This window comes from Stegostoma tigrinum, chromosome 13 (assembly GCF_030684315.1).
Source record: "Stegostoma tigrinum isolate sSteTig4 chromosome 13, sSteTig4.hap1, whole genome shotgun sequence".
NCBI classification, from domain to species: Eukaryota; Metazoa; Chordata; class Chondrichthyes; order Orectolobiformes; family Stegostomatidae; genus Stegostoma; species Stegostoma tigrinum.
Genome location: NC_081366.1, coordinates 13,539,175 through 13,551,613, shown reverse-complemented (window position 1 = coordinate 13,551,613; position 12,439 = coordinate 13,539,175). Strand labels below are relative to the sequence as shown.

The 12,439-nt window shown below is 43.2% G+C and overlaps 1 protein-coding gene across 4 annotated transcripts in view; it reads right to left on the bottom strand.

The window, feature by feature from the left end:
• Window positions 1-12,001, bottom strand: part of LOC125458209 (glutamate receptor 1) — a 212,464-nt gene extending 200,463 nt beyond the window's left edge. For all 4 annotated transcript variants that reach the window (XM_059650581.1, XM_059650583.1, XM_059650582.1 and 1 more), the window contains exons 1-2: window positions 11,736-12,001; window positions 11,371-11,514 (exon numbers count right to left, since the gene is read on the bottom strand). In XM_059650581.1, coding sequence (XP_059506564.1) covers window positions 11,371-11,514; window positions 11,736-11,817 — 226 coding nt within the window. In that variant the 5' untranslated portion in view covers window positions 11,818-12,001. The remainder of the gene's footprint in view (window positions 1-11,370; window positions 11,515-11,735) is intronic.
• Window positions 12,002-12,439: the final 438 nt, after the last annotated feature.

Sequence of the window (12,439 nt, the reverse complement as noted above, 5' to 3'; positions counted from 1 at the left end):
TTCCCAATATCAGGGCTGATAGCAGAAGTAGTGGTGCAAAGGTTAGGCTGAACAGTGCTCCCCACTATATAATCCAAACTCTAGATCTGCCATGCAGATGACACCGTCGTGATTATCAAATGCACAAAACTAGAAGAAACCGACGGACACATAAACAACATCCTTACCAAGACAAAATTCATGAAAGAAGAAGACAGTAACAACCGACTACCCTTCCTGGACATAATGGCCGAACACAAAAACCATAAGGAACTCCAGACTAGTGTACGTAGAAACACCACACATACGGACCAGATACTCAATTACACTAAACAACCACCACAACACCCACAAAGGAAGCTGCATCAGGGCACTGTTTAAACAAGCCACAACATGTTGCAGCAACCCAGAACTACACAAAGCGGAACAGGAGCACCTATTCGGAGTTGCAAAAGGAATGGATCCCAAAAAGCACAATCCGCTTACCTCTGAGACAGACTGCAACAGGAAGGCACAACACGACCAGACTCATTAATCACCCTACCATATGCCAAGGTCATTTCAAAGATGACCACAAGACTACTCAGACCCCTAGGTATCAGGGTAGCCAATAAACAGACAACCACCGTGCAAAGTTAATGCCAAATGTAAAGGATCCCATACCCAAAACCAGAAAAACCAGAGTAATTTACATAATACCATGAAAGGACTGTGAGAAACATTACCTAGGCCAAACTGGAAGAAAACTGACAATACAGATACATGAACAGCAACTAGCCACCAAGAGACACGACCAACTCTCACTTGTCTCACACAGACAACAAATGACGCAAATTCGACTAGGACAACACATCCATAATCGCACACGCTAGGGAATTCCTGGAGGCCTGGTATTCTAACTGGAATTCCATCAACAAACACATTGAATTAGGCCCAGTGTACAAACCACTGAGAAACAGAACGAGAAATGGTACCTGAAAAACCCAACAAACTGAGGCATATAAACAACAATTGGGACAGAAGACCAATGCTTCACCAGAGGAGCACTGACAATGTTACTTAGCAGGGTAACGAAACGTTTGCAACCTAGCCCACCAACTCGTCAAGAATGTCTACAACCTCATGGCCAATGTTTAGTGTCCACTCCTAACTGCTCAAGCAAGGTGATGATGAGCCACTTCCTTGAACTACGGCAGACCATCAAGGTTGGTAGACCCAAGATGTTGATAAGAAGTTCTAGGGTTTTGATTCAGCAAGAGTGAAGAAAAAGAGTGAGACTGATGTTTGGCTTGGGGAATAACCTTGCAGGTAGCGTTGCTGCTGTGAGTCTGCTGCCCTTGTCCTTCTAGGTTTGGAAGGTTCTGTCAAAGGAGCCTTGGGGATTTGCTGCAATGCATCTTGTAGATAGCATACATTGCTGCAACTGTACAACAGTGGTAAGGAGGGACAATACTGAAGGTGGTGGCCAGGGTACCAATCAAGTTGACTGCTTTGTTCTGGATGTTATTGAGTATATTGAATATTGCTGGAATGATGTTCATCCAGGCAAGCAGCAAGTACTCCATCGTACCTTGTACTTGCACCTCATGGAAGCTAGTCCTCCTTTGGCAGGCAGATGTTGAGTTGCTCAACGCAGAATTCCCAGTATCTTACATGTTGTTGTAGGCACATATTTATATGGCTGGGGTCAGAGATAATGGGAACTGCAGATGCTGGAGAATCCAAGATAACAAAGTGTGGAGCTGGATGAACACAGGAGGTCCTGAGATGCTGCTTGGTCTGCTGTGTTCATCCAGCTACACACTTTATATGGCTGGTCCAGATTTTTTTTTGGTCAATGATGTTGACCTCCATGATGTTGAAAGTGGGACATTCAGTAGTGACAAAGTCAAGCGGTGTTATTTGGTTCTCGATGGAAATGGTCATTGCCTGGTAAGTGTATGGCATGATTATTGCTTGCATCCCAACCCTGGATATTGGCCATATATTGCTATATATGAACAACAAACACTTCAGTGTGTGGAAGGTTGTCAATTATTGAACATGTACAATCATCGTCAAAGAACATTACTGATGTGTAATGGAAGCAAGGTCATTATTGAAGTTTCTGAAGATGTTTGGAATTTTTTTATTCATTCATTGCACGTGAAGCTTGACACCATTCAGGTCAATCGGCCAGTTGATTAGCACCACATCCACAAACATCAAATCCTTCCAACAATCAATAGCAGCTATGTGTATCATCTGCAAGATGCACTGTGGACATTTATCAGGGCTACTTAGACAGCACTTTCCAAATCCACAACACTACCATCTAGAAAGGCAAGGGCAGCAGACACGCAGGAAAAGCAAGCCATTTATCATCCTGACTTGGATACATATCGCTGTTCCTTCAGTGTCACTAGGAGAAAGTTCTGGAACTCCCTACCTAATGGTATTTTCGGTGTACCAATTGTACTGCAGCGATTCAAGAATAAAGCTCACCATCCCTTTCTTAAGGATAACTAGTGATGGACATTAAATGTTGGCCTAGGATACTACTCTAGGCCTGAGGAACTCCTATAGCAATCTTCTAGGACAGAGATGATTGAACTTCATCAAACACAACTATCTTCCTTTGTGTCAGGTATGACTCCAACCAGAGAAGAAATATGCTTCTGATTCCAACTGGCTACAATTTTGCCTGGGCTCCTGATTCAACACGAGTTTAAATGCTTGTCAAAGGGCAGTCACTCACACCTCACCTCTCCCATTCTTGACTACATTTTGATCACGGCACAGGTTTAAGGGGGAAGATTTAAAAGGGACCTAAGGGGTAACTTTTCATGCAGAGAGTGATGCGAGTATGGAACAGGCTGCCAGAGGAATGGTGAAGACAAGTACAATTGCAACATTTAAAAAGCATCTGGATGGGTATGTGAACCGGAGGGTTTTGAGGAATATGGGCCAAATGCTGGCGAATGGGACTAAGTTAATTTAGAATACCTGGTCAGCATGGATGGGTTGGACCGAAGGGTCGATATCTGTGCTGTACAACTCTCTGACTCTGTCTATCATTTACTGGCTTCTGTTTCGCATGCATGTAGTCCTTTTCTGCCTTTATCAGGTTGACGCTTTATTGTTCGGCATGCTGATACTAGCATGCCCTCCCACACTTTTCATTGAACTATGACTGATCTTCTGGTTTGATGGTAATGGTCAAGTGGGGACATGCTGGGCAACATGGTTATAATTTGGAATCTGAATACAATTCTTCTGCTTTTGATGTCCCACAAAACTGCACAGATATCTAATTTTGAATTGATGGTATTCTGAACCTGCACCATTTAACATAGTCATAGTACTACACAACATGATGGGTGCTATATCTAGTATGACTATGGAACTTTGACTATGCAGAGGTTACTCCTACCAAATTTGTAACGGACAGATGCATCTGTGACAGATAGAGGAGTGAGGACCACGTCAAGTACGATTTTTCCCTGTTCTTGGATCTCTCACCATCTGACAAAGCCTCGGGCCAGCAGCTATGTCCTTCATGATTTAGCCAGCTTATTCAGCCACTGAGTGCTAACAAGCTACCCTTGGTGTCAGGCATTGAAGTCGCCATCAATAGAGTACATTCTGTGCAGCCGCCAACTTCATAATTTTCTCTGAACTGTGTTCAAAATAGAGGAGTATTGACTTATTAGCTGAGGGTAGGCAGTAGGCATTCATCAGAAGTTGGCTTGTCCATGTGTTACTCATGCCATGAGACTTCACAAAGTCCAGAGTCAATATTGAAGACTCCCAGGGGAAACCCAATTCCAACTGAATATCACTGTGCCACCACTTAGGCTGGGTCCATTGTATTGGTGGGTTAGGTTATCTTCAGCAACAATGACGGTGATGCCTGGGACATTGACTGTAAGGCATGTTATCATGAAAATGACTATGTCAGGCTGTTGCTTGACCAATCTGTGAGATAGTTCTCCCAATTTTATTACAAGTCTCCAGGTGCTTGTAAAGAGATAATGGGAACTGCAGATGCTGGAGAATCCAAGGTAACAAAGTGTGGAGCTGGATGAGCACAGCAGGCCAAGCAGCATCTTAGGAGCACAAAAGCTGACAATTCGGGTCTAGACCCTTCATCAGAGAGGGGGATGGGGAGAGGGTTCTGGAATAAATAGGGAGAGAGGGGGAGGGAGACCGAAGATGGAGAGAAAAGAAGATAGGTGGAGAGGAGAGTATAGGTGGGGAGGTAGGGAGGGGATAGGTCAGTCGAGGGAAGATGGACAGGTCAAGGAGGTGGGATGAGGTTAGTAGGTAGGAAATGGAGGTGTAGCTTGAGATGGGAGGAAGGGATGGGTGAGAGGAAGAACAGGTTAGGGAGGCAGAAACAGGCTGGGCTGGTTTTGGGATGCAGTGGGGGGAGGGGATGAGCTGGGCTGGTTGTGTGATGCAGTGGGGGGAGGGGACAACTGGGCTGGTTGTGGGATGCGGTGGGGCAAGGGGAGATTTTGAAGCTGGTGAAGTCCACATTGATACCATTGGGCTGCAGGGTTCCCAAGCGGAATATGAGTTGCTGTTCCTGCAACCTTCGGGTGGCATCCTTGTGGCACTGCAGGAGGCCCATGAGGGACATGTCATCTGAAGAATGGGAGGGGGAGTTAAAATGGTTTGCGACTGGGAAGTGCAGTCCGCCAATGTGGTATACTGTATCCATTGTACCCGGTGTGGTTTCTTCTACATTGGGGAAACCAAGCGGAGGCTTGGGGACTGCTTTGCAGAACACCTCCGCTCGGTTCGCAATAAACAACTGCACCTTTATAATTAATTAATTAATTTGATGAGTATTACACCAGCTGGCATATGGTGGTGTTTGAATGTGTGACCCCATGATTTTTGCACAGATCTCTGGATTTTTGGTCCAGTCATACGTAACATTGAATAAAAAGTAGAATACTCATCAGTACAACTTCCACAAGGGTGGTCTTGATGATTTCTTTCTGCACTGTAGGGATTCCATGATTCTCTGACTTCAATCATTTTGGATGTACAATGTCTCAGAGTGTTGTGAGTATAGTGCCCAATTAAAATAAGAACATATTCTCCAATGACCCTGTGAGCACAGTGTCCAATGAGGACAATGTGTTGCAAAGGTACGTAAAGCACTTGTGGATTTGGAGACAGGAAGTTAGCATTTGGGTGTTTGTTAAGGTGGGGGGGGCAGTAAAAGCAGTGCAGGGTCCCTTTAAAAGATGAGGTGCCTTTTCTATGCTTAGAGATTTAAAAGGAATGTCTGTGAGCAGTTTGAAAGTTTACAAGTACACAGACAGCACCCAAATTGAAACATTTGTATTGAAAGGCCAGACTGTAGCTTGCCAAACAGCAGCCTCTTTTATCATGACAAGTTTAAATTTAGCCAATCAATTTCAACCAGGTGCTTAGATACTGAAAACCAACTGAATTTAAATCTGATGATTTTGACAACATGGGATCAATCTTATTGTAAGAAACTGATATATCATCAAAGGTATAAAAGATGGGGACAGTTGGACAAAGACAGGAGAGTTAACCGTCATCTGCCAGAGCTAACAGTTCTCAGTTTGTAAGAGAGAATTGCTGGCTCTCGTAGTCTTCTCGACGTCTTTTGAGAAAGCACCATCTAAATTAAAGGTACCAACAGCATAACTAGTTAATATTCCTGACAGAAGAGCTGATGGAGAAGGCATTCATCTCAGAACATTCGATGGAGAAGGTGCTCCTGACTGCATATTCAATGGAGTAGACACGGAACATTCCAGAAGACACGCAACTTGGCTGTAATTTTAAGACACTAAATTCTATGTTTTTTTGTTTCATTTAAGTGGGACTTGTATTTTTTGGAAAAGCATACCATTAGAATCTTGTTTCATTCTGGTATAGTTAGTAGTAGAGCTTCATCGGAGGCTGCCCTGAGGATGTTACCAAGCATGGTAACAAAATGTCTGCGAAACAACAAACCAGCTCGGCGAGCCAAACAACCTCAGTTAGTAGTTAGAAGGGATTTATTCAGGTTGTTAACAGTTTAGTTAATTTGTTCACTGTTAGAGGTCGATAAATAAATTGTTACTTGTTGATTGTAAAGTGAATATCAGGAATTTATTTTGTTTAACCACTAGAAGTTGCTGAAAGGCAGGTTACACTACTTTTCACACTCCTTTTGCAAATTATAGGGCTAGGGCTCGTCTTTAGGGTTAGTTCTCAGCAGGGGGCATGGGGGGTCAACCTCTGCTTTATAACAAATGCCAATATGAAACTAACAATAAGCCGGTTAAACTTGTTAGAGATTAAAACGGCAAGCATAATCTCCAACGAATATGGGAATGCAGAACCTATTTATTCTGTGTGAACAATATCAAATAATGCTGAGTAGAATATGGAAGATTCCTGTGAGCTCAATGTTCCAAAACACTAAGACAGTGATGTCCAATGGCACAGACATGCCATGTGAGTACAATTGTGAGTACAATATCCAATTACTCTGCGAGTATATCTATTAACCATCTGAGTACAATGTCTATTAACTCTCTGAATACAATGTCAAACACTCCTTTCAGTGTTCATTAAACTTGTCAGTACAATGTCTAATTATCCTGTGTTCAGAGGGTTAATGGATATTATCATGGAGTAATAGAAAACATTCGGAGGGGTCTTTACAGAGAATGTATTTCCATTAGTGGCAGAATCTCAAAATAGGGAGCAAAATTACAAAATAAGGGGACACTCATTTAAAACTGAGCTGTAAAGGAATTTCTTCTCCTAGAGTTAATGAATGTCCGGAATTCTCTACCCCAAAGAATTACGGAGGCTGGATCATTGAAAGTATTTTTGAAGTATCAAGGAACTGGTAGCCATGAGAAGTTGGCACGAAAAAGGGAACTGATACCACGAGGAGATCAACCATGATCTTATTGAACAGTCAAACAGGTTTCAGGGGCCAAAAGGCCTACCCCTGCTCCTATTTCTTATGTACATCAACAGCATCGAGGACAAAGTCCCTTGTTGTATTGCACCCCATCCAGCGTGCTCAGCATTCATGCATTCCACCATAGATGCATGGGGCAGCAGTGTGTACCATTTACAAGATAATGGCAGCAAATCTGTAAGGCTACTTCTAAAGCACTTTCTAAAACCCCATGACCTCAACCACCTAGGACAAGGGCAACAGATGCCTGAGAACACCATCACCTGCAAGTTCCCCTCCAAGTCCCACACCATTCTGATTTGGAAATATATCACCATTCCTTCAAAATCACTGGGTCAAAATCCTGGAACTCCCTTCCTATCAGCACTGTCCTCACCTCCTACACTCCAGCGGTTCAAAGGCTCAGCTCACCACATCTTCTCAAAGGCAGTTAAGGTTAGACAATAAATGCTGGCCTGGCCAGTGATGTCTGCATCCCATGAACATTTTTTTAAGAATTGTCCAATAACTCTGAGAAGGCTTTTCAATAATACTGTGCCTGCAATGTTCAATAAACCTGTGAGAAAGATAACTTGTCAGCAGAGCGTCAATAATCCAGTGAATGTAATGTTCAAAATGTCCAATAATCCTATAAGTACAATAAACAGCAGCCATAGAAATATGACTTCCAAACATCTGATGAATTAAATGAGCAATAATACTCTGAGCACAGCACCCAAGTAGCCTGTATGTTTGATGTCCAATTGCCCTTTGAATACCATGTCCTGTAACTCACAAATCACAGCAACACAGCACAATAATAAACATCCCAAACTGTTTCATAGGATCGTAAAAAGCAAAAACAGACATTGAGCTAAATAGGACGGAATTTGTAATTGTGACTAAATCTTGTGTCAAAAATGTAGGTTTTAAAGTGTACCTTAAAGCCTGAAAGATTGCTAGTGAGGCTGAGACATTTAAGAAGGCAATTGCAGAGTAGAAGGTCTAAGCAATTGAAGACATAGCCTGCAATAACAAACCAATTAAAATCAGGGATTTGCAACAGGCTAAAGGTACTTAGAGTTGTGTGCCTATAGAAGATTGAAGAGATGTGCGGGTTGGTGAGGCCAAGAAAGAATTTATAGACAAGAAAGAAAATTTTTAAATGAAGGTATGGGTTGAGCAGAAGGTACTGTAGGCTAGTGAGCGGAGAACAAATGAGTGAACGGGATTTGATGATGTGACGGCATGGACTATGCTGTTTTAGATTATTTCAAGTCTGCAGAGAATAGAATGTGGTGGGTCAGCCAGCAATGGGTTGGAATAGTCAAGATTAGAAGTAGCAAAGCCATGAACAGGGGTTTCAGCTGTAGATAAGTGAAGGCAGGGGTGATGCTCGACAATGTCACAGAGATGGGAATGCACATTCTGCACAATCACAGTGATAGTAAGATTCTACAGTCAGATGCCAATCTTGGGTGTGACACTACAATTGCAAACTGTCCGTTTTTATTTGCAGATAGTTGCCATCTTGATGGACTGAGCCAGTTGCCAAAGACAGGGGTTTGGAGCAGAGTTCAAAGACAATGGCTTCAGGTTTCTGAAGATTTAACTGTATTTAGGTATTAGTTGTTGCTGTAATGTTGGGAGTGCAATTTGCAATAATGTTTTAATGCAATGTTTATTAACCCTGTGAGTACCATGTCCATTAATCCCATGAATATGGTATCTATTAAACCTGCATGTACAATATTAATGTACCTATGAGCACAATGGCCAATAACCATTGAGCTTGGGGAACCAACCAACTTCAACACCCACAATCCGAGCTACAAATCCACTCCAAAACCTTAGAGACCAATAACCGTGTAAGTACAGTATCCAGTAAACAATTCACCACTTCATTCTCAGCCAAGGGAGATCTCTCCTCATTGCAGCAGAAGGTGTTGTCATTCGTTAGTAAGTGCAATAACGATATTGCTCACAATCTGTTCAGAGATAAAAACCATCAGAACTCGATTGGAGTCAATTGTGCATAAACTGTTATCTCCACAGCTGGGACCAACTCATAAGGTAAATTCTCTGACTTGGATCAGAATAAAAATGAAAACAGTAGGAATTAGCAGTGTTGTTATTATGTAGGCTCTCTATAATGTCCCAGGATATTTAAACTCACCACAGATGTCCTCAGAATCCAATGAACAATCTCAGTACGCACTAGATGTCAAATGTTCCCAGCACATTGTGTTGCCAGGTTAATCACCACTTGGGAAAATGAGGATGTATCATCCGAAGCCACTCAAGAGGGGGTCTCTTCACTACATCAGGAAAATTGTGCTTTGTACTAAATGTACCAATTTGCTGCATTTAGGAATATCAGGCAGCCTGACGCCACCTGCCTTCAATAATGCTATTTAGCACTGAGACTTCTAACATGGAACTCTTATGGTGTAGTGAAAGTGTTCCTACCCCTGGGCTAGATAGGCCTGGGTTCAAATCCCACCTTCTTTAGGGGTATATATTAGCATTTCTGAAGAGGTTGATTAGGAAAATATCTTGAACCTTGAATTATTGAAACAGAAAACTCAGACTTAAATCTATGTTCCAGTAAATTAAGAAAACAAACCGATTTAGAATGTCATTCTTGATGAAGTTCAAAATATCGTCAGTAACATTTTCCAAACTTCCTTGATAGTCTGTGGCAGATCATTCAGTGACCGAGTGATCACATGCCTTTCGTTTACACATGCCTGAGCATTATATTTTGCATCCCTTGTGTCAAATGTCAGTGCTGCATGGTTTAAGCTTGTACATATATATTTATTGTCTGTACAGAATGCATGCATTCATTTGCATGTGTAGTTTCTGTGAGGATCTCTGTAGGAATTTGCGTGCATTTTCACTTATTTTCTATGTATCTATGTCGCATTGTGTTCGTGTACGTGTGTGTCTGTTAGGACCTGGGTGATGTACAATAAGGGAATCCGCAGTTCTGTTCACGGCTGTCAATGAAACAGAAATTGCGTGAGTCGATACTGGAGGAGAGTGAGATTCTAGGCTAAATCCAGCGGATGGTGCACGGAACTAATTGCGAATATGAAGAGAGGCTGAGCTGCTTGGTGCATAGCTGAGTGACCCAGCCTATTCTATTCTGTGAATGACTGATCTACAATCAAGCACAAGAAGAACAGAGCTGAAATAATAGACAAATATTTGAGAGGGAACAAGATTCAAAATAAATAAAGGTTTTTTTAAAGGACAATTATAATACGAGTGAGCTGGAGTAGAATAACTCCAGATTATGTGTCATCAATAGGATCAAACGGCTGACAAGACGGATTTAATAAAACAAACTATTAAACTCAGATCTCAATTTCACCCAGCACAGAGAGGAGGTTGGGTAAGCGTCAGGTACAAATATCTCCCTCCTTCAATCTCACATGTCTCAATTCATATCCCAAGCTGGGAAGACTGAGAACCACACATCTCCATTCATAACACGGTGTGCCATACACATGAACCCTGATCATCTAATATTGTTTTAACAGTGAAAATGACAGCAAGCAAACTGGCTCAGTGGTGAATCCAGGAGTTGCATGCTGCTGTTTGCAAATTGTTCCCAGTGGAGCTAACACAAACTCGATCTTCGAAATTGTCAGCAGTTCTGTCCTTCCTGACTGCCACTATCCACACTTGTACAAAACTCTCAACATTGGGAACCTTAATCTGAGACGATTTCTAAATTAGAAAAAAAAGAGTTTCTGTCTCCGCAGAAAGGGAGATAAACTGCAACAGTGCGTGTATGCTGGTTGCGTGGAATACCCCAAGAATGTCAGCACGATATGCAAGCGCACCAAATGATGTTCAAATAAGCTGCGGGTGTTACACAGCTCCAAATGTGTAACAGAGCCCAATAGTTGCACAACCCTGGGTGCGTTAAACCCTGTATCAGAACGATCAGATCTTTTGCACGGTCTCACAAGGACTCCATTTCAGGGTGAACTGACAACACTGGAAACCTAGCAACTGGAAACTGCAGTGGCATTTTAGCGTGACTATCCAAACTGCAAAATGAAACAAGCTCAACTCCCCAACACCAACTTCAATAAACGTTGTGCAGCAATTTCTTAAAAGAAAACATCAACAACACTGAACAACAGCCCGCTAGTAATAATTACCCCAAATTCCTAGGAACGATTTTGTTGCAAAAAAGAAAGGTATTTCCGGGCAGATGGTTTGAATCCGACATCACAGCGAGTAACTATTCTAAGAACATTATCTCTCTGTACCCTCACCAGACTCGATTCAACGAACCCCCTGAAACACTCCGTTGCACGGTGTCCTCGCTAAGGGAGCCTTAGACACAGTTGATCCAGCACCCCACATCTCCAGTTCCTTTAAGACCCGTCGCCATCCAGTCCCGGGATCGATTCCCCTTTTTTCATTCCCCCTATTTTACTCACAGGCGTTCGTGACGGCGAAACTGTTGCTAATGTCCACGTTCTCCGTTTGGGTGATGAGCTTGTACAAAGTGTCCGTGTTGTAGAACGATAATCCGAATCGGAAAGCGGAATATTCCTGGGATTGCTGTTTGGGGAAGAGAGCACCTGGGGGAAGGGGTGGGGAGAGAGAGGAGACGGATTGGGAATTAATCGAGAAGGAATTTCAATCCACTGACCAGATGGCATCAGGACAAAAACATACTACATTCAGGGCAAAATTCGGATTTGGCTGGTAGAAAAAAAATGAAAGCAACTTTTTTTTTCCTTTGGAAGAATGAATGAACATTTGAAAGTGAGAAAATGCAAACACAGAAGTAACTCCTTACCGATTTGCAAGCTGCTGGGGAACGCTCCCAAAACACATCCCAACAATCCCGAACACAGGATGGTGAGGATGGATTGCTGCATTTTGCCTTTTGCATCGGCGAGCTGGGCTTCACTCGTTCTCCCCGCCGTCTCTGCACTTACCCGCTCCTAAACGCCGCTTTGGATAGAGGAGGATTTGCTTCGCTGCCAGCGCGTCCCCAGCGCGGAGCAGCAGCTCGCTGACACACACACACACACACACAAACAGGCACAACGTCCCCAGCGCGGAGCTGCTTCACAAACAACGTCCCCAGCGCGGAGTTAGTGCCCGAGCGTCCCCAGCGCGGAGGCAACAACCAATCTGCTCGCTCCGGAAGGCGGAGCAACAGCCAGCTTTTGTCCAACAGCAGCGCCAATCGCTGGCGGAGCGGCCCCAGGTCGGAGTTTGCCCAGCTCGGAGTTTCCCCACCTCGGAGTGTCCCCAGCTCGGAGCGGTCCTGTTTACTGTTGCAGCTTTTGACAGGCAAATCGCGATCAGGCGCTCTCGGCTGTGAGACATGTGCAGCATGACTTGATTATCAATTTACTCAGAGGAGGACCATTCCCCAGTGACTGTCCAGATGGGGCTCCAGGGATTAATGAAAGTGGTTTTATTATTTATATATGTATATAAGAATCTTGTTCCGGCTAGCTACCATGATAGTGTGTTTGTGTGCGCGTGTGT